This window comes from Rutilus rutilus, assembly GCF_951802725.1.
Source record: "Rutilus rutilus genome assembly, chromosome: 22".
Classification (NCBI taxonomy): Eukaryota; Metazoa; Chordata; class Actinopteri; order Cypriniformes; family Leuciscidae; genus Rutilus; species Rutilus rutilus.
In genome coordinates, this window is record NC_140227.1 from 20,812,759 (window position 1) to 20,835,794 (window position 23,036).

General features: G+C 37.9%; 4 protein-coding genes across 4 annotated transcripts; 2 read left to right on the top strand and 2 right to left on the bottom strand.

Moving 5' to 3' along the window:
* Nucleotides 1-2,201: 2,201 nt before the first annotated feature.
* mafbb (v-maf avian musculoaponeurotic fibrosarcoma oncogene homolog Bb) lies at nucleotides 2,202-3,779 on the bottom strand. The gene has a single exon (XM_084394980.1). It carries the CDS (start codon nucleotides 3,588-3,590, stop codon nucleotides 2,637-2,639), a length of 954 nt encoding a protein of 317 aa, XP_084251106.1. The 5' UTR covers nucleotides 3,591-3,779; the 3' UTR covers nucleotides 2,202-2,636.
* A 1,558-nt stretch (nucleotides 3,780-5,337) lies between these two features.
* On the top strand, nucleotides 5,338-8,689 carry LOC311281756 (DEP domain-containing mTOR-interacting protein). Its single transcript, XM_084394981.1, has 9 exons — nucleotides 5,338-5,423; nucleotides 5,621-5,799; nucleotides 5,962-6,085; nucleotides 6,798-6,976; nucleotides 7,119-7,325; nucleotides 7,895-8,032; nucleotides 8,197-8,267; nucleotides 8,349-8,453; nucleotides 8,550-8,689. The coding sequence occupies exons 1-9, from the start codon at nucleotides 5,341-5,343 to the stop codon at nucleotides 8,673-8,675; spliced, it is 1,212 nt and encodes a 403-aa protein (XP_084251107.1). The 5' UTR covers nucleotides 5,338-5,340; the 3' UTR covers nucleotides 8,676-8,689.
* A 1,142-nt stretch (nucleotides 8,690-9,831) lies between these two features.
* Nucleotides 9,832-15,184, top strand: adnpa (activity-dependent neuroprotector homeobox a). The gene is made up of 4 exons (XM_084394979.1): nucleotides 9,832-10,206; nucleotides 11,680-11,792; nucleotides 11,924-12,013; nucleotides 12,110-15,184. Exons 2-4 carry the CDS (start codon nucleotides 11,685-11,687, stop codon nucleotides 14,807-14,809), a joined length of 2,898 nt encoding a protein of 965 aa, XP_084251105.1. The 5' UTR covers nucleotides 9,832-10,206; nucleotides 11,680-11,684; the 3' UTR covers nucleotides 14,810-15,184.
* A 2,638-nt stretch (nucleotides 15,185-17,822) lies between these two features.
* gata1a (GATA binding protein 1a) lies at nucleotides 17,823-22,622 on the bottom strand. The gene is made up of 6 exons (XM_084395067.1): nucleotides 22,148-22,622; nucleotides 20,356-20,563; nucleotides 19,489-19,980; nucleotides 19,261-19,406; nucleotides 18,666-18,791; nucleotides 17,823-18,580 (listed from the first exon to the last, which is right to left on the bottom strand). Exons 2-6 carry the CDS (start codon nucleotides 20,561-20,563, stop codon nucleotides 18,296-18,298), a joined length of 1,257 nt encoding a protein of 418 aa, XP_084251193.1. The 5' UTR covers nucleotides 22,148-22,622; the 3' UTR covers nucleotides 17,823-18,295.
* Between the last annotated feature and the right edge of the window lie 414 nt (nucleotides 22,623-23,036).

Consider the following 23,036-nt stretch of genomic DNA (forward strand, 5'->3'; position numbering starts at 1 on the left):
ATTTTAATATGATTAATCAATATTATAACATAATTTTAATATAAAATTAGAAATGTAAATTATTTAAAAATATTTACATATAATGCATCTTAATTTAAAATGATAATTAAAATAAATATAGGTTACATTATACAGTTGTAAATTAAATTATAAATGTATATTACATAAAATGTATAAATATATTTATTAAATTTTTACATTTAATATAATATGCACTTATATTATTATTTATAATTGTATAATATATATTTATTTCATTTATAATTGTAACATTATATACAGTATAATGTATATTATATTAAAATTACAAATGAAATAAATATATACAATTATAAATAAAAATGAATAATATAAATGAATGCTAGAATGTAAAATGTTCTACAAGGCAAAGTAATTCTAATTTTCAATATTATTAAATATTATTCATTATTATATATTTTATCAATTTATATATATATATATATATATATATATTAAAATGATCACTGTATAAAACTAATATTATATTTAATATATGCAATTGTAAATGTATATGTAATAAACAATGTATATTATATTAAAATTATAAATGAAATAAATATATATTTATTTTATCATATTGCTGACAGAAAATTGATAGCATAAATACAACTATAAATTGTATAAAATTATAAATGTAATAATAATCAATAAACAAAATGTATTTTGCCAAATAATATAGTTTTAAACTTGTAAACTTTAAAGTTGTTTACAGTTCCAGAACAACGTAGCAAGCAGACAATACACAATACAATAATAATGGCCATAGGTGTGCATTTATGCGCACGGCTCATCCGATCAAATCACAACTACCCGTTTTACAACGAGTAAAAAAGCCACTGTTTTTGCGCTTTTGCTTGTTCTTGGTCTCTTCCTGCCTCAGTATTTCAGTGACCCTCTGATGCCACAGAGAAGCAGACACCTTGGGTAGAGTGCTGACTCAATGGACCGAAGGCAGAGTGGGGGAAGGAGGGGACTGGAGGGCTCAGACATTAGCCACAATATCTCATGCGCAGGGAGAGAGGTTGTTAGTGACTTATACAACTGCACTGCGTATGCCTCACGAGTCTTTTCTCACTACAAGAAGAGCACCGTATAGAAAAACAAAACGCCAATGATATAGAATTACCTATATAAAAAAGTGCTTGTCATATAATGCAACCCGAGGAATGATGATTACTGTGAAACATCCACAGCAGACATTACAGAACAAAAAACTGATTTGAATGAATCGCTGAAGTCTTAGTCACATTATTCCAATTTTTATTGATCAGAGTCCACAACGCTTTCGATCATTCGCGCTTACGAAGACAAGCTCACCCTAAATGGGATGAGAAAGAGACCATAAATCTGTTGCTTCGTGAAAAACTGCTTTTGCACCTGTGACCCTGTATTGCACAGGTGGCACGTCATTACAAAAAGGTCAATCTTGCACTAACTGTTAAGGAGCAGTTGACAACAAGGTCGAGGGTTAAAGGCTGTTTTGCCACACATGTTGTTTGGATCCCGAGAAAAGGAGAGTTGTGTAAACAAAAAAATAACAAGATCTATTTATGTCAGTGTTGTGAAAGTGCATCAGCACTGCTGCTTTACTTATTCCATTAACTTTTATTAACAAAGTGTGCAGTCCGTATTTGGCTAGTTTAGATTTGCATATTTAAATCCTTTTAATTCATTACCAAAAGTGCAACTGTTCTAAGCTACACATCGTCATTTAGGGTTTAGATTACTCATTGTTCTTGTAAAGTTGGTCATAATGGGCTGTTATTGGAGTTATATAGTACAACCATTACGTACAAGAGAAATGAAGCGACAGTTCGGATGGATGGCCTTTGCTTTCCTCTTAAGGAGAGGGCAGAGGGCTAAACTTATTTCCACCTTGGTACAATCAGTGCCGTGCAGCTCTTCTCCGAGTCTCTCGAGTCATTAGAAACACAGTTGTCTCAGGAAACAGCCGCTAAGCAAGGTCAAAGGTTGCTGCAAGTAGACATACCTGCGTTCTGTTTTTTTTTTTATGCTCACATGATATTTTATGTGTGTGTGCTGATGCATTTGTGTGTGTTTCAGGTCAATCTGTGTTGACTTTTTATGAACAATGTGGTTGATGGGTTACATATAAAACATCCCTTCGCATGAGGTAAAGTAGGAAAGATTAGGGAACTCGAATACTTTTTTTTTGCTTCAAAAATTTATTCTGGAGGTAACAATGCAAATCACAATCTTTTACTCTTCAAAATTCTTGAAAATGGTACAACTGATTAATGAAACAAATGAAAGATATAGAAAATGTTCAAACAAACAAAAATACCAATGCAATGCATCTATTGCCAAAAGGGTCAAATGTCATTTGCATAGCTGAGATGGCTGTTGTGAAAACTCAAAGATAAAAGATACATTATCAAAACCAGCTTGACATGTCAGAGATAAGGTCGAGTGAAAATATAAAATACTGAATAAGAGAATTAAAACTTTCTCCTCCGCTGACAAAAACATAACAACAACAACCATAAGATGGTTTGCTGGTCTTGCAGCTGGTTTTAGAGGGGTTTGGGGCATCAGACCAGCAAACAATCTTATTCTGGTATCAGAAACTTTAGAAATCCTCAATACATTTTGAACTACCGCAAAAACTCGGGCGATGATGGATTTTCACAAGAGGGTCCGTTACTCTGGCAGTTCATTCCGACAGCTAGCCTCTCGCATTTGAGTTTATATGCGTCCCTCTCGCGCACCAGCCGACTGAGCTCGTGCTTCAGCTGCTCCACTTGCGTCGCGAGGTTCGTCTTCTCGTGCTCCAGTGTGTGTTTCTGCTGAACGCGTTTGTGCCGGCACGACTGAGCGTACCCGCGGTTCTTCAAGGTGCGGCGTTTCTGCTTCAGGCGGATAATATCGTCCTTGCTCATGCCGCGGAGGTGTCGGTTGAGCTCGCGCACAGACATGGACACCAACTGCTGGTCGGAGAAGCGGCTCTCCGCGCGCTCGCTGCGCCTGTGGTGCGTCTGATGGTGGGACTTCAGGTGCGTCGCGCCTTGAGATGAGCAGTCGATATGCTGCATTAACTGATCCATGCTTTTGCCGTGCGCAAAGCCGGGATTGTGGCCGAGCTCGGTGTACTGCTGCTGCTGCTGATGATACTGATGCACGCTCGGCGCGTGGAACTGGCCCATGCTCCTGTATCCCTCCATCTCTGCCTGGTGGAGCTGAGGCGGGTGTGCGTGCATGAGATTCGCACTTAAGGCTTCCCGGACATCCTCGGGTGTTAGTTCAAGACAGTGTGGATCTGCGTGCTGTGGATAAGTCCCCGTGCTCAGGGTCCAGTAGAGATCGTCAGCGCTGCTTCTCTGTCCACTCGGGCTGAAGCTCGGCGATGAAGGCACGGAGCTGCACGGGGTGCTCACGGGTGTGCTGGACACGGAGCCTGGCACGTGTAGACCGCACTGCTGGATAAATGAGCGCTCTGGTCCCAAAGCTGCAGTCTCCTTCTTCACGTCAAACCTCATGTCAAAGTCACCGTAGTCCATATTCAGCTGATTTTTTGCCAGCTCCAGAAGACCATGATGCTCCGCCGTCATGATTTCTGCTGATGTTTCGATGAAGTGAACAACTTATTGCAGTGGTTTAGATTGCATTAAGGTTCTGAAAACACCACTTAGGCTATAAGATCGAGCTGGATGTGAAGACACCGCTTTCAACCACCCTCCCGAACAATTTAGCCAACGGAAAGTTCTCAGATGGTCTCTCGTTGACCAGCGCAGGATGTATGTTGAAAAGAAAGTAAATCACTCTGCTTTAAAAGCAGCCGCGCAGCGAGACCACGCCCTCTTTCCTATCACAGCTGTCACTCACACCAAAACACGTCCAAGTTTTTACCTCAAATCAAAAGGAAAAAAAACAAGAAGTTGTATTTTGTTCAACGAAAAAGAAACCTATTATTAAGGTTAGCACACTTTTTATTTTCAAGTTTTTCAGGGTTGATTCTCAGTATTCTCACTGTAATAGGCCTATTGTTTTGTTTTATTATATTTAAATAAGTAGACTACGTCAAAGGTAGTGCAATAAACAAGCTACTACCACAGTACACTTTCCAGTATACTGATCTGGCAGTCACAAGCATTACAGTATTGTTGTACAGTTTTGGTGACTGTAGGCCTATATTTCACAGTTATAATTGTTATTAAATTAGCCTAATGTTAATAGGCCTATATTTGAGCTAAAATCTGATTGTCATTGTAAAATGTATACTAGCTTGTGAAACGGAAGGACACACACAATCCCTTAAAGTTGGCCCTCTCCAGCAACTGTGACCAATAATAATAAAAAGAGAGCACAGTCTACACAAGACAATCAGGGTAGCACATGACACTAAATTAAGGCTATAAGCATAAACTAAATAACATAAAATGCAACATAAAAATGTAGGCTACTCCAATGTACATGACATTCTTACAATCTTTCTTAAATAAAATCTAAACATCTAAAAAGTCTGGGAATGCCATTTTCCCTATTCATTGTAGCTTTACTTATATAAAAAAAATCCCCATAACTTTAACAAGTGTATTACATTTTTATTGCTAAGTCTATTGCTGTTTAATTTAACAGGTTTTCACTGTTGTATTTTTACAGTGTATCATAATAAAAAAAATAAAAAAAAATCTGCATTGCAGTAATGAGACTGCAAAAAAAATTAAGATGATTTAAGCGTGAGATACCTGGACGTGTTTCAGTTTTGTGAGATTGCCATTGAAAAACGAAACAAAAAACTGTATAACTCCTCTCCCCTCAGCAATGTAAGACAGTGCAACTATAATCCTGTACTGAAAATAAAGTTTAAACACCTAACTGGAAGCAATTTTGAGATGAGCCAATATAAGTTAAGATGGTATTTGGACCCAATGATAAGGCCAGGTTAGAAGATCCTCAGAAAACTCATGCAGAATGATGGTGTATGTTTCTCTGATAACTCTTTCACTGACACCATGTGGCCACTGTGTGAAACGGCTGATATGTTTTCCAAAATGTGATATGGTAGGCAATCTTTACATTTACAAAATTTACAGTTAAGACAACATCAGTCAGTGCATCTGCTTTTAAATGTATTATCTGGAGAAGGTTGGCTGTAAAAATCACCCTAAACTTGGGAAAATATTTAAAGTTCTTGTGACAAGGATGTAGAGAGAGAGAGAGAGACTGTATATTTGTATACACAACATTTCAAAGCATTGAAAAACTGGTGCCTCGGTTCACTGTATATTTAGTAAACACAAAAGCACCAATAAAGCGAAGAAAACAAGTGCACAGAAGCAGAGCCTTGACAGAACATTCATGGAGCTACTGGGAAACATTCAAAGTACAATGATGACAAGACACCAAAAAGCTGAGGTAATGATTGCCGGAGAACAGCTAAGGTACGCTATATATTCACAAAGCTTAGTCCCAGGAGGACATTTACACAGTTATAAATCTTTATAAGACTTTATTATATATTGATTATTTGTTGAATATTGAAACATTATTCTGTTATACAGTAGCCTAGGTAATATTCTTATTTTTATTTATTATTATCTTTTACAAAATAATGGTTCTAATAATTTGTGTTTTGAAGATTACGACTACATGATAGCAAGTTGATTAAAGACCACAGACACCATTTGCGAACGTACCCGAATTGTTTTGTGGCTCAGGAGTCAATCGATTGGCTGATTGCTCATAAAGAAGTGCCTGATCGAGAAACTGCTGTCCAGCTCATGCAGTACCTCATGGACCATGATATCATTCATCACGGTAGAACATTATTTACTGTACACCAAATAACAAAGAATATGATACAGCAAGGTCATTTCTGCTTTCTGTGTTGTCTCATATTAGGACCCATTTATTTGACTCTTTCTGTTTGAATTAAGAGATTGCATCAATGTATACTTTACAATTTTCTCATCTTAATAGTGTGTGATAAGTGGCCCGTGTTCAAAGATGCCAAATACTTGTACAGATTCAGAAAAGATGATGGCACATTTCCTTTCAACATAGAAGTTAAGATCTTCATGCGTGGACAGAGGCTGTATGAACAGTAAGACATTTTCACAGGAAGTTAAAAAAAAATTCTTAAATGTTAATTTAGCTTTAAATTGCAGTCATTCCTCATTAACTCTATACATAATATACTTAACACCCAGTCCATTATGTTGTCCAATAGTTTTCAAGACATTCAGTCGGTTATGAATTGGTATATCTTTTTTTTTTTCTTTTTTTTTATATATAACACTTTACAAAGAACATTTGTTAATACATTAGTGTACTAAAAAAAGTTTGGGGTCAGTAAGGGTTTCTTTGAAAGACAATAATACTTTTATTCAGCAAGGATGATTAAATTGCTCAAAAGGGACAGTAAAGACATTAATAATGTAATAAAATATTTCTATTTCAAGTAGGCTAAATGCTTTTTAAAACTTTCTATTCATCAAAGAATCCTGAAAAAATGTATCACTGCTTCCCAAAAATATTAAGCAGCGCAACTGTTTAGCACCAAATCAGCATATTAATGATTCCTGAAAATCCAGCACAGGAATAAAATACAAATGATATTAAAATAGAATTATAGAGTTATTTTAGTTTGTAATAATATCTCACAATATTACTCTTTTATGGTATTTTTGATGGTTGTGTAGTAGTAAATGTATAAATAAACATTAACCTACATTAATAAATGCTGTAAAAGTATTTTCATTATTAGTCTCTTTTTCAAAATGCCTGTATCAAAATTCATCTGTTGCTTTTTACAGTCTGATTACAAGCAAAGACTCCATCTTACAGCTGAGACAGGAAAAGGGAGTGGCTTATGAACGTTCTTTCCCTGGTTACATGTTAATTGATTGGCTGCTACAGAATGGTGAAATAGAGAGTCGGCGACAAGGACTAGATCTCTGCAAGGCCCTACTAGAGCATGATATCATTCAGCATGGTAAGAAATATTATGATAGTGTGTGTATTATTCTGCCATTAAGTCAAAATGCACTGCCTGTGAAGTTAATCAAATGCAACATACCTGAGTATAACTTCTTCAAGCTTTGCCTTGCTGAAACACTCTTCATTTCACTCTGCAGTCTCTCTGAAGCACCACTTTTTTGACAGCGGGTTGCTGTATCAATTCTGCATTAACTTTCGCCGGCGGCGCCGTCTCTCTGAACTGCTGCATGAGACAGAGAATGAAGAGGTTGAATGTATAACACAGCGTAACCAAGACCAGGCTGACAGTCCATTCACACTGCGCAAAACATCTCCATCTGAGAGCAACAGTGACTTCTTATCTGGTATTAAAATGATATAAATACTACAAATATATTTCCATGCACTGATATGGAGAGTTAGAGCTTGAGATGTGGTACTTAGGCAAATAGCTCAATTTATTCAGAGTGAGACTTTCAGCACAATAATTGCTGGGTCAGCCCCCTCTGGAGCAATATAGCAATATGAAGTTAAGTACCTCGCTCAAGGGCACAGCTGAGATATCACAGCATAATGAGCGCAGTAACTCAACATTTCCGTGCACATCCATATATACAACCTGCAACCTTTGTGTCAGCAAGCTAGCTCCTTAACCTAGGGTTTCTCATTATTTTATTTTACACCAAAGGCCCCTTTTCATAACCCCAAACTATTCATGGACCCCCAGACACACAACAAAATGTAATACTGGACTACCATTTGGACAATATAACAATATGAGCAAATTACTGAAAAAAACAAAACAAAAAAACTGTACATTACTTTGATTTTTTGATTTAATATGCAGCCTTGAACATAATAGGCCTACACTTCTTTCGAAAACAGATTACGTGAATAAACTTTTCTAATACATAATTCTGATTTCTAATTCCAGTTGAACCTGCTAAGGATTTAAATGTGCCTACAAATGGACACTGTGGAAGTTTGACCCACCAGCAGCACAGTTTATGTGGATACCCACTCACTGTTTCTCTTACCGCTGCTCTTGCAGTACGATGCAATCCTACATCAGGTTATAGGACAGCATGTGCATGCTTTTGAAAATGTGTTATATTTCCAAGTTTTTTTTTTAGGAGAAAAGGTATTAAAAGATTGCCAAAAATTAAACTAATGACATTATTCTATCTGTTGCCAAATTCTGAGCACAACATATAAGTTTATTATTGTTATTGACAGTGCTGAAAAGACATGTAACCTGTGAGGAGCTGTTATCTCCAGGTGCTCCTTATATAAAAAGAGTTCTTACGGTAAGTCTTGCATATCATGCTCAGCTAGCCATGAAAAGAACCTTGAACTACAGTTTTTTAATGTGAGTTTTTTAATTAAAGATCCTCGGTGATGACCTAGGCTGGGGCATTGTAGTACGGGGAAAATCACCTTGTTATGTACAGGCGGTGGATCCTGGAAGCCCTGCTGCGGCAGCAGGAGTTAAGGTGATCATAACACGTAAACACATTGCTTACACAATAGAAAATTTGAATCCATCATCAGCTGGTCTCCAATCTTTTTCTTTTTTTGTTGTTGCTTAGGTACGCCAGTTTGTATGCCGAGTCAATGGACGCAGTGTGCTTCACCTGGACTATCATACCCTCTCAAAGCTGGTGATGACTGGACCCCGTTTTGTTACTTTGGAAGTGATGCAACCACTGGATTAATTCGGCATAGATTGAATAAAAAAAAAAATATACATTTTGAAATGAGTCACTATGTGTAGTGCTAGGTGAAGGATGTGCAATATTTTTTCCTCCTTATATCATGTAAATCTTCTAATATATTAATATAATATAGTATTATTATTATTATTTGGTGGTTAAAATAAAGAAATCATTACAAAAAATGTAATGGATCTAGTTCTATGTCTGCTTGGAGTTTTGGTTTTACACAGAGGCGGCGTTTGCAATCCGGAGGCCCATTTCAAAGAAACAACTGGAGGGCCCCATCATTTAGTCAAACAATTAGTTCAAAATGCGGATTCATTCAAAAATAGACAATGATGTTCTAAGTCTAAAATGAAAGTCACCATTTTATTAACTATAACAATAATATTAACTTCTTTTTTGTTGAACTGTTGTATGAAATCAATAGACTATCGCATGTTCAATTGTGCTGATATTTGGGAAAACAGCACTCTATATTAAAAACAAGAACTCATACAAGGACATTTTTGCGCCATATCTCTAATTTTGGGGGCATTTTTAAAAACGTTTTTTAAGTTATGTTGATTGCATGGAGGCAGATCTAAATGTGAGCTTGCAGTCAATTGTGGAAGGGTGGAGTTTAAGGTTTTTTTCCTCCGTTTTTCCAGGTTTAGTTATGACATTTTGATAAAAAATTACAAGGTCAAACATTTTTTCTTTAAGTAAAACATATTCATGGATGAAACATTCACAAGATCTATAACATGAATTTAGAAAATAGCAAACACTTTGGTTCAATATCTCTTAGGCTGGCAGATAAGTCTTGGAATTTACACTACCACTGTCAATGTTGATAACATTGAACAGTTATATCACTAACACCAGTGAAAAATGAACCATTCTAAACTTATATAGCAGCTACTGTAATATGGTATTTTAGCAGAAACTGTTTACCAAGGCACACTTAAAATGAATTGCATCTTAATTTCATAATCTCAATTGATGTATAAACCCAAGCAAATATCAAGAACAAAAGCTACACTTTGTGCAATTCTTTTGCGAATCAACTACTTAAAACCTACTTGGTTAGTCTCGTGTGGCGTTGATGAATGACCACCAGACATCAGTGTGGCCCCTTTTGAACCTTACACAAATATATGTCATTTCCGCTTGCAACCGTCCGCCATTTTGAACAGGCTGGGCTGGTATGTGGTACAGTCTCGAAGAGAAGAAAAAAAAGTATTTTTTCTGCCCAGTGTTTGTATTGAATTGACACAACAGGCTATCCAAATCGTGAATTAAAGAACAAGTTCATAGGACCAATAGAAACTGCCCTGTAGTCTGTGTAAATCCAGTTGAGGACACATGGTGCGGATTCTCAGGATGAGTTGCCTAAATCCACCGGCGGCAGCAGCGGCGCGAAAGACTGCAGCATCTGCCCGGGCCGAATAAACCACAATCTGCCTCTGTCCTCTCACCCCAACCATTAATTTGGTCCGAAAGCGAAACTCTTGAAAGGAATTCGATGCGAGACGGTGAAGAAAAGCAGGTAATATGCCATTATAAACGTTTGTTTTTCTTTCTCTGGCATCAGTGCTTTTGTGTGGAGTTCAGTGTGCACATCAAACATCCCGTTGCTAAGCTAACGTGCTAATTGCATATGTGTGCATGCAGTAAGGATTGCCATGTTATCGCAAAAGTAAAAAAAGAAATACAAAATTATTTATAAATTAGATACACTTTACTGTCATTGCAAAGTTTGTACATGCGGGTAAGGGCAACGCAAACGTAGTCTGTCAAAATAAATGGGGTATTATTTTGCTGAGCCCATCAAAAGGCCTGCTGTGGCCTGTATTGTCTAGTGGAGTTGCATTCATAGGAGCAACTGGCCCAGTTGCAGGGTTGTATTTGCGGCATGCAATTTTATTAATTAGGTTTATTTTAAAGTGGTTTGTTTACATTCTGCAAAATCTACCAAACTATTGACTGTATATAGGCACGTATGTTTAGTTTGATTTGACTCATTTCCCATAACTGATGGAAAATTAACACCCAGTGAAATTATCTTTCATACTACTGTATATGCATTAAGATGCATAAAACAGTATACAAGCAGATACTAATACTTTAGTTGTTGTTGTTGTTGTTGTTCAAACAAAACATTAGCATCTATTCTATTCACAATGTTTTTTCTACATTCAAAAGTTTAACATGATTGAATTGTTTACATGAATAGTACTTAAATCGTTACTTCACTCAAAGATGAAAATTCTGTCATCATTTACTTTCTTTTTTCATGAAACCTGAGAGATTTCTGTTCCTCCATTGAAAGTCAATTCACTAAAAACTTTGAGTCTTCAAAAACACATTAAATGGGGTAAAATAAGCTTAACTTTACTTGCTAAACTTATGAGAACAAATCTCACTGGTTCTTGTGGAAGCTAAAATGTGCTTGTGACACAGACCAAACCTCATTGGTTCAAACCTCAACTTGGTTTAAACTGCTTGATTCATGGATTACTTTTGCGATCTCTTTTTGAACTTTTTGAAGTGTCACAGTTTTGCCATAATGGACTTTCAATGGAGGGGCTGTAATCTCAGGTTTAATTAAAAACACCTTAATTTGTGTTTCGAAGATGAGCGAAAGCCTTAATGGTTTTGGAACGATATGAGAGAGAGTAGTTGATCAAATTTCCATTTTTAGGTGGACTATTCCTTTAAAATTGTTTGTCATGTACATTCTCATGAGGCTAATAAAAGCTGGGGCCAACATGTAGAAACAGAGTTAACATGAACAGCAAAATACTACTAACTTTTGGAATAAGTTAATGGCTGACTGCAAATAGACTCTTTCTACAATGAAAATAGTAACTGAAAACCATTGCTTTTGCATGATGCTGCATCCATAACATAAAATGCATAACTAGTATATATGGGTTTGCACAACATAAATAAACATTGCTGACTGCATCTTTAATTGTTGAGAGCTTAACTAATATTCTTCTTTCTTTTTTATACATAGAAGAGATGTTTCAGCTTCCAGTGAATAACCTCACTCGATTGAGGAAGGCCAGGAAAAAAGTCAAGAGACTTCTCAGTGACATTGGCCTTGACTACTGCAAAGAGCATGTGGAGGTGATTATTTTTTTAATTTGCAAATGTTTCGCAGTCATATTGAACATCAAATTAAACACACACACATCTGCTCTGTTAATGCATACACTTAAGACCTTCACTGATGGTATTTCCTGTCCATTTTCCTGTAGGACTACAAAGATGTTACCCCCAGTGATTCTCACATGAATCAATTTTACCTTGACATTTGTATGTGGGATTCATCCTGGACAAAGTCACAGGTATGTCAGCCACTGCAACAGAAGTCCTCTAAGCAAAAAATGTTTTCACATTACATAAACATTTTGTAATTCTGCTTTGTCTCTAAAATGTTGCAGGACTACAGAACAAAGCAGTTTTGCTGCTCAGATTGCCCGTTTGCCTCCAAGTATTTCTCTGCCTACAAAAACCACTTCCGCAATGTTCACAGAGAAGACTTCGAGAGCCGAATCCTTCTTAACTGCTCATATTGCACATACAGTGGGAACAAGAGGACTTTGGAAACTCATGTCAGGCTCTTCCATATGCCTCACAATATGGTACGCCAGGGTGCCGCTGTCTCTCACGGCGCTCCAGTAGCGGTTAGGGACAGTATGCGGGTAGACAAGCCCTTGCTAGGCGATCGAAAGGAGCTCCCAGTGTACTACTGCAAGAAGTGCACCTATCGAGATAGACTGTACAATGTGGTGCGCAGGCATATCTACAGGGAACACTTCCAGCATGTGACCACACCTTACTTGGGAAAAAACTCAGAGAAGCAAGAAAACAGTGTAGAGACCCCTGGCAACAGTCATGGAATTCACTGCAAGAGCTGCCACTTTACGCCTCGTTCTTATGAAGCACTGGTGCAGCACGTCATTGAGTTCCATGAACGCATTGGCCATCAAGTTACCGCTATGATCGGGCACACCAATGTCATAGTGCCGAGGCCCCAGGCCAACCTAATCCAAAGGGGTGTTGCGATCACTCCTGGTGTGCGTCCTCAGACACCTCAAATAAATCGCTTCAGTATGCCTAAAATGGTAGGGTTACCTGTCGGCAACCATTTCAAGCAAAGCCTTGCAGGCAATTCCATGCCTGGTCAACCAGTGCGCGTTACACTACCTGATAAAGCTTTTGTGTCTGGTGTGGTCTCCCAGTCACACGCAGGAAAACAACTTAGTAGCTTTGGAGTCCATGGTGCTGCACACTTTAATGCACATTCAGCTTCTTTCTCCCCCTCACTGAAGAGCCTACCTCTCTCTTCATCAGTGCATGCTGCTACTGCCACATTGACGTCACTGCAGGCCAAGAAAGCTGCAGCCAATGCTCTGAACACCTCACAAACACAAAAGTGGAAGATTTGCACCATTTGCAATGAACTTTTCCCTGAAGGCACATATAGTGCTCACTTTGAAAAGGAACACCAGGCGGAGAAGGTGAGGGCAATGGCTAAATACATCATGAAGATCCACAATTTTACTAGCAAGTGTCTGTACTGTAATCGTTACCTACCCAGCGACTCTTTGTTGAACCATATGCTAGTGCATGGGCTATCATGCCCGCAATGTCATTCCACATTTCACGAAGTTGAGAAAATTGTAGCACACAAGCGGCTGGCTCACCCTAACGAGCCAGGGATTCCACCAACTGGTTCTCCTCTCACATTTGATCTCACGCTTCAACAAGGAAGTCCCAAAAATGTTCAGCTTATTGTAACCACCTACAACATGAAGGAGAACCCCGAAGCCTCTTCAGCTGCCAATCAACAGCCACAAAACAGCACCATGGCCAAGCCTGCAAAGATGGCTGCAAAGCAGCCAGATACCCAAAGTGATTCTGTGGTCCGAAACATGTCCCAGTCTTCGGTGTCGCAAAAGAAAGAAGTTGGTAAAACTCTCTGCCCACTATGCTTCACAATTCTCAAAGGTCCCATCTCGGATGCCCTAGCTCATCATTTACGGGATCGTCATCAGGTACTCCAAACGCTGCACCCTGTAGAGAAAAAGCTAACCTACAAGTGCATCCACTGCCTGGGAGTGTACACTAGCAACATGACGGCTTCCACCATCACGCTCCATTTGGTGCATTGCCGAGGTGTTTGCCAGACCCCCAAAGGCACCAAACCCATCACGTGTGGACTGCGTTCACCTGGAGCCGGGGCTCTCAAACGTGAGTTAGTTACCCCGGATCCATCTGACCCCAAGAGAAGAAAGATGGTAGACCAGTCTAGGTATTACCCTACAGTCTTTGTTGAGAAGCCAGGAGAGCCGGTCGTGCTGGCCTTAGATCCGAAAGGCCATGGTGACGAGTCCTACGAAGCACGGAAAGCTTTCCTTTCAGCGTATTTCAATCGGCATCCCTACCCTTCCCAACGAGAGATCGAGAAACTTGCTGCAAGCCTCTGGTTGTGGAAGTCAGATGTCGCGAGCCATTTTGCCAATCATCGGCGCTCATGTGACCGAGACTTAGTAACCCGCAAACCTGTTGTGTTACTAGGCTTTAACATGCGGGCAGTGAGCCAGCTTAAGCATGACATGAGCTTTGACGCCAGCTGTCTGTTTAAAGTCAACGACGATGAAACAAGCGGATTCTCAAGGACCTCAAAATTTAGGCTGAAGTCTCCAGTTGGTTTCTCTGCAGACTTAAAGGGGGAAAAGCAGCCATTAAACACTGGACAAAGTAGTCAAAGCAACTGTGCCTTCAAGCCGTGCCCTGGATCATCCTCAGAACCTATTGCCATTGACTCTGACAGTGATTCAGAGCCAGAAGTGATGCTTACTGAAAATCTAAATCAACAAACTGCGGTGTTAAGGCCTTCGGTTGTTCAGTCCCACACAAAAGGGACATTGCTGCGAGAGCGCTTCCGTTGTGAAAGGGCTGTCAGGGGGAGCAGAAGTTCTCCCAGAGTTGGGCCAAAAAGTCTAGATGGCTCTGTTTCAGGTTCTAGTCCTGACGAAGCTACCTGGTCAGGCAGCATGTCTTCTGAAGAGACCCACTACAGACCAGCGGGGCGATTCGAAGTGAAAGGGAAGAAGGTGGGGTTGCTTGGTAGATGATGGCTTGTGGTGATGGTCCCCTTGCTCTCTAACTCTCCAGGCCCAGATTTGTAGGTCAGAGCTTTTACCTCACATTTGGGTGACAGTTTAACGTTATGATGTGAACGAATATGAGTTGTAACATGTAAAGCCGGAGGAGTTACACACTTTTACTGAAAGTACTGTTTACTCTTAAACAATTCTGCTGTCAAAGAGCGGAAAACTATTATACTGTATCCTTTTTTTTTCCCAACTGACCCTGTTGTCTTTGGAGTTTTTCTTTTTCTTTTTTTGTATACTGTTCTCTGTATTTAATCATACACTTGTTGGAATTGTAACAAAATTGATAGGTCTATTGTTTTTTCCTGATCAAATAAAAGGACCGTGTAATTTACAGTCAAGTGCTTGAATGTTCTTTTTTGTTGTTATAAAATGTTTAATTCATATGTATTACTAACAAAAAACAGGAATTCCCATTTGAGCCAAATATCGGATTTCGAATCCTTTCAGTAGGACCTGTTTTGTCATGTACATTTTAGTTAGTTTACTTAGTTTTAATAATATTGTAATAGGCAGACCACTATTTCACTGCAAAGTGAAGCAGGTGCTGGAATATTTATTTGAGCATTTGGTTGTGCTAAATGTTTCCTACTGGAATCACTCAATAAAGGGAACTCTTCCGATTATTACACATTAGTATTATCTCTACAAATAAAGAACATCTTTCCTTTTATAGACATTTTTTAAATTCTTGCCAAGCAACTTAACAGTTGACATCTATCTTGACTATTGTATTGACACCACACTGCCCTTAGAGGTCACTGTCTATTAGATAACAGTCATTCAATAATAAAGATTTTAATTTACATAACACATTCATGGCAGCTGCATTTTGCCAATTCAGCAGTTCTAAAACCTGTTGTTGGTCATGTTAGCTTGACCAATGTCAGTGGGGAAAAAACAGTGTAGTCTTTGCACAGACTCTTATTACATCATTAGTGTGATTTATTTTTGCGAAATATGCTAAATTTGCACTGTGTGCCGTTTCATTCATAAAGGGTATAGATTTGAATGTATTGAGTGTCTGTATGTTGCAAGTTTGTGCTCTGAAAATGTGGAAAATGCACTGATTCAGTAGACCTTTGATATAAGATTTAGTAGTGGACATGTATCATATGTGATTCGTATTAGCAAGTTTGTGAGGGAAGAGAGACTGAGACAGAAGGACTGTAACGGATGTTGTTTTGAATTTGCTCTGCTGGTCCTGTGGTTGCTAATCTCTTGCAGTCATTTGTTACCATTTCCCCAATACATGGCTGGCCGTCCCAGCAGATAAACTCAGTGAGGACAAAACAGAAAAAATAGATACCCACCTGCCACTCAGAGTTTGCTTGTTCAACGTTTCAAACAGGGACAAACCATATATCTGTTAAGGTTGTCTTTTATTTATCAAGCCCCTGATATTTGTGCATAGATGTTTTCAGGATCTAAAGCTGTAGTCACTGTGTCACTATAAAAGGCTGAGATAAGACAGATTTATTATTTTTAGAATATACAAATATGAGTAGTGTTAATATTTAAGATTGAACTGCTAATCTATGTAAGCCTTTGCAAATTAGGCATTTTCTGAAACCATTTCTGAATGACTCAGCTAGGTTTCATAGTTGACATCCACAGATGTTCATGGTTCCACGTGATGTGATCTGTTCTTCACTTTTGCACATGACTAATGATCAATCATGCAATGATTTGACCTCAGTATATGCAAGTATGCAAATAACTATGTATTTCTGGAATTGCTCCATCCTCCATGAGGTATACTAGTAGTTTATTTTAAGGCCTTGCTGAGGAACAAAAATTGCAGGTGCTTGAGTTGCTTTTACATTTTTCTTATGAGTAAAAAAAAAAAAAAACTTTGTTAAAACCAAACCATTCAATGTGTATTAAATAAGTGTTTATTTACATTTAAGAGATGCTTTAAGCATTTGTAGTCTTGTAATTTGGAAGCTGATACAAGAACAGTAAATGATTTCTGGTGATGCTGCAGAGGTGGGTCACCTTAGTCTAAACTAAACTGTCCCAACAGCTTGTAGAAAGCTGCTATAAATGACTTTTTGAGTTTTTGGTCACAGAACACATGGGTCAAAGGTCAATGTCAACGGATGTAGTATGTCTGTGAATGTATTCATACTAAACACCTGCATACCTACAGAACATTTGAATTCACTATACTATGACAGTATGTGTGACAGACCAATTGTTTTTCAGCATATCTATTTTGCCAGCACCTGGGCCACACAACCTGCAGTTGCGTTGTGTACACAGATATAACAGTTTTTCCGTGTGAGCTAAATTTAGGACCTGGCACAAGTGGAAGCTTGGTTAAATGTTTTGTAGCTCTCCGCCAACTTTATGGAAAGTGTTTCATTTGCATGTTCATGCTCCAAAAGCAGATCAATTGTTAAAGCCTCTCCAGAGTGGATGAATGGACAATGACACTATTATTGCATAGCTGGAGTGACATGAAGTCCAAATAGTGAGCTTCAAACCACAAGGTCTAAAACAGTTTGCGAAATTTAAAAACCGTCACCACACTGAAAGTGCTCACCTTTGAAAGTCGCACAAATGTATAAAATTACACACATCATTTATTTGATTTCCTTATAAGGAACTGAACAAATGTATAAATCATAGAGGTTTGTGTGCATATACATATATTTTCAGTACCTTTTTAGGAAAGAAAACAAAATGGTGTATGTTTTATATATTTCTGTAAATTGCATTTGTTTTTGACCCACAGAACTGATCTTTTTTTTTTTGTTTTTTTTTATTATTTTAATAATAAAAGGGATGGTAAGGTAGTGGTAAGTGGATCACATTTCTGGTTCGGTGTCAATGAGGGGTTACTTGAGCCTTACTAGTGGTGTTATCCCCCTTATTTTGCAATGCACAATCAATTTTTCATTAATGTGCTAGACTTCTGATTCATTAGCCATAAAGGTAATAGAAGAATAACAAAGTACAGTAAAACTACTTGCGCAACAAACCAGTGTGTTTATGATGACAACAATGAATGAAAATTATATGACAACAAATATCAGTTTACAATTTCAAGCAGCATAACACACTGTTTTTGTGCTTCTAAAACAACAAAGCAGATGCCACTGGAAGATACAAATGGCCGTTCCCGCTCTTATGTTAAAAATAAGGTGGATGTAAGATAAAAAAAACATTGTTATACCTCAAAACATTTAATTAAAAGACATTTATTGAATGTCTCAAAATAAATCATAATAGTATGATTACAGCACATAAAATAAGGTCTAAAATCATAAATATTTACATATGTCATTATATGATATAGGTGAGTTTCAGCTACCAAGTTTTTCTGTTCCAATATTCAAACTACATAACTGCTTCAAAATCATGTGATGCGTTTATGCAAGAAGTGTGTTTACTATATCTGCAACGTAATGTACATGCCTCATGGTCCAACGGACATTTCCTTCACACAAGTGTGGGCATCATGCCAGAGTTTGGGTGGTGGCTGTAGGACAAAGTGGGAGAGGAGTGCAAGGTGGAAGGGGGCAGTAGATGAGGGGTGTGGCTATAAGACAGGAGCGGTCCTGGGTTCAGAGAGTAGGGTCCTACATGCTCATCAGGAGGTACCATGTGAGACATGTCAGGGTAAACCTCTGACACTGTGCCCTTTTTGCCCTTCTTGTTTCTGTTAGACACCTTGCGATTCCGTGTCTGTATGCCATCCTTCTTCATAGTTAAGGGCCTGTTGACCTGCAAAAAGGCACAACAGAGATATTCAGTTTTGCAGTTACTCATTTTTCCTTCTGGTAAATATAGTATAAATGTGTATACTCACATTGTGCAGTTTAAAATAGAGGCCGCAGGCGTTGCACACAGGCTCGCCGCTGGCATTGCGTCTCCATAGTGTCGTAGTGCTTGTGTGGCAGTTGGCACACTGCGTTCCAGCGCGTTTGCTGACAATCTGACACACAAGCAGAATTTATTGTCAAAAAGTTGATATAATCACCACATAATGAATGATTTCATTAATATATAACCCTAACTATAAACCTAGAGTACACCATACAGTACACTCATGTAAAACGGAATACTACATACCACAATATAGCAAATCTTAAATGCTTGATTGTTATATCATAAAACTATATTATGCATGCCCATATTAAAAGTTGGATATATAGTACATCCTATTTTACCTGCGTACATATAGTAGAGTACACTCACGGTAAGCTATATAGCAAATCTCAAATGCTTGATTACTTGTGTTATAGCAAGATGTAATCTACTACTATGCAAAATGAGACTATAAGCCATGAATTTCTTAAGGTATTATAAGTATTAGCTGCTTTGAACCAGTGAAAAATAAATTTGACTTGACTTGATAAAAACACAAACTATCTATAAATCATTTTTTTTATTATTTTACATACCAGCCTCTTTTTTGGTCTGATGAGGGGTCTGTTCTGGCCATTCATCTTATGGTACAGTCCGCAAGCATTACAGAGGTAGTGGCCTGTCCCATCTCGACGCCACAGAGGGGTGGCAGTGGCACCACAATTTACACATTCACGAGCCTCTGTCAAATTCAAAAGTAATTCATATTCAGAATCATGCAGGATTTTAACTTTCTCAATCATTTCTAGAGGAAATTGACTTACCTGGTGGCGAAAGTCTCATCTTGTTGCGAAGTTTGGGTGAGTATGACGAAGGGCTCATCCAGGGTCCAGCACTAGAATAGAGTGCTGCTGAACTATAGTCCTGTGACGTGGTCATGTACGATCCGTATGGACTCAGCATGTGTGGAGAAGGACCATACACACCTCCGGCGGCTGAACTCAGATTGAGAAAGCTGCTTCCCCCTCCACCCATGGGACTCAGTCGCTCAGCTTTTAGGACTTCCTGGAGCCTGGGACTTTCCTTCCCATCATGACTCGGGGAAGGGAATCCCTCTTTGGGGGATGTGAAAGATGAGGTCGCACTGTTCGGGTAGATGGACGTGGAGGTGTGAGGGTGGAGAGGTGTCTTTGTGAATGGGCTGCTTGCCCAGACAGTGGATGTGGGGTTATAGGAAGAGTTTAGAGAGTGGCCTACAGAGTTGTCCAGCCACTGGATGTTTCCCAGAAGAGATGGAGAGGAGTAGACTTGGCGAACTATTTCAATGGAATAAAAAAGTAACACATTTTGACTATAATGTACCTCAATATTGATCGTTTTGAAGGATGTTTCAACTGTTTTTGTCTAAGCAGTGACAATGGGGTTGGACACCTCTGACTTACATTATATGGACAAACAACAATTAAAACATTGTGTTTAAGAGAAGGTCATACAAGTTTGAAAAAACAGTACGGTGAGTAAATAATATTTCATTTTTGTGTGAACTATCGTTTTATGGGGGTGTGGAAACCAGTGAAACAATGGTTGCATGTCTTCAAACAACTCCTACTGATCTCTTATTATAATTGCAATACCATTCGGTGATGCAGAAATGGCACATTTCACTTGAACTACAGCAGTGAGGATCTCACCTGGACTGTGTCTGTAAGACGACGAGGCTCGACTCTGGACACTAGAGGAATAATAAGATGGGAGTAAGTCAGCCTCAGAGCTGGAGTAGAAGGGCTCATCATCTTCACCGGGTGGCAGTAAACCAGGCTCTGTAGTGTAGTTTGCTAATGGGTCGGGACTGATCAGGCTGGGGGACACCCAACGAGACTGCTCAGATGAGTTCTCCATCTTAAAAGTGGGAGAAATAATGTTCAGACAATCGTTTTGAAAGAATTATGAATTTAATCAATTCTAAAGTTAAAATATTTTTTTTCACAATCCTTATATCTGAGCAATCTTCATTCAAGATGAATGGGAATGCTAACAGATTGCCTGACAAGGTAATCTAGACCTTGGTCCATATAGAATATTTTTTTAGGTATCTAGACAGTATGGCCTGTCACACTTCCCTTTAAAAGGTCCTCATTTGACTGTGGCAAAAAGTCAGCACTAAAAATACAGCATGTCTGAATTTCTCACAGGCATTCATAACAGTTAGCATTAGCTCACAACAACGTTCAATCCCTTAGGGGAATTGACTATTAAAAGATTAACAGAAAGACCATATATTGTCTTTGAAAAACAGAATAAAGTTCGAGCAAGATCAATATTGATTAAATATCTGTCCTGAAAAATAGTCTTGAAGCATCATTAAAAAAATTTAAATACATTTTGTAATTATTATTATTATTAGCCTATTTATTTTTTTACAGCTAGTTAACGTCGAACAAAATTTGCGGGAACAGATCGGTAGGCCTATATTGCTGTGTAAAAGAATTCGATTAGGCTACTAGATAATAATTGTAGCCTACTCAATTACAAACAGACATTATAATTTCACAAAACAATTTTGTTAAATTGAACTAAATATGATTGGATATATGGACATAATTAACATAAATATTGAAACATATTTTCTTGTAATTTCCGTCAGTCAATCATGTTATCACGTTAAACAGAAAAACCGTCAATCTTGAGCATATTCTCCTGATAACTGTTTTATCATTATCAGTCTAAATGATTGCACACACTGAAAGTATATCAGACAAAATTCAGCCCATTTGATGTGGCATATTAGCATAATGCTGTGCGATCAATGTGAAATTATTGAACGAATCTTGAATCAACGAATTATTTTACACAAATATATTTAAATTTAGAAATATAGTATATTGATACTATTAATATATTTAATACATGTATGTAATAGCCTATATTAATATACCGTTAATATATGTATTAGGCTATATCTCTTTGTAGGCCTAAGTTAATATAAATCAGTTACAAACACAGGCAGTAAAACGTTTCGAATTATATTTTTGTTTAAATTGGAATTTGGATAATAGTAACAATAATTACAATACAATTTGAATATAATGATGGAAAAAATTACGTTTGACTAATAATTAACACCACTTTTTGGCTCATTATTGTTGCAAGCTCTTAAATAAAGAAAGCAAAGCATTTTTAAAATGTGCTGGTTTAATAGCAAATAATAATTCCTATAAAGAATGATCATATATACAAGTTTAAGTTTATAAGAAATATTGCAAACAGCACACACTTATTTATTGGTTTATATGTTCACTGATTGATCAAATTGGCTTATTTTTAAGTCTAGACTGTAATGTCAGAACCAAGTATATCACATATTTGGCAAATATTAAAGATGTATTAAATAAATAAGAAAAAACTCTCTTCCATATCTAAACACAAAATAATTTTGTGAGTAATGTTGAGACACTTTCACTGGCACTGTACAGAAGAACTTACCTGCAAGTGATGTATTGAGTATCTTTGTTTATCAGGTGAGTAGATTCACACCACAGATCATGGAGGACGGCTTGAGAGTCTACTGGTTCTCTGCTCGCTTGCTTATCTCCTTCAGCCTTTAGGAACTAGCAACTTCATTTAAAATTGTAGGGCACCAATGGGTGGGGTTGGGGTACTTTTTTTGGACACTCCTACCATACGGCCATGCTTAGAGTTTTGAATATTCTATGGCAGATCTCCGGCTGACACAGCAACTAAGTATAGATCACTTTAACAATGGTGGTTTGTATCAAATATTCTTGACCATTATGATTGTGAATGTGCTATAGGACATGATTTTGAACACAAAATTGTTTACCATTCAGATATCACACTCAAACGTAAATCAGTTATTGAGCTTTTTGGTCGACCAGAACAGAAACAATGCTAAATTATACCAGTTATTCTATGCGTTCTCACAAACCAGAGGTTATATAAAAAGGCTTGGTGTATAAATAAAGATAAAGAGGGAAATCTAACAGCTCACTGACTGAGAAAATCCCACAGAGAATATGAGAAACCTTAGTTTACAACAACCATAAACATATCGTACATATGATTCAAGCACAGGAATGATAAAGGAACGCTGATCCGTAAAAAAATAATCATAGAGCAGCAAGTATGCCATGGCACATATACACTAAATTCAGGAATTAATACGGCACAAAGAAGTAACAAAGACCAGTCCAAATGGAAACGGTGACTGTGAACAAAGCAAATGAAAATGCAAAAGCACTTTTCCCTGGTGCAGCTCAGCAAAGAACAGTAATGCAAATAAACTCAAATGCTGCAATCATGGGCAGAGATATGGACGCAGCACGGCCTGCCTGAGCACAGGACTTAGACTGTC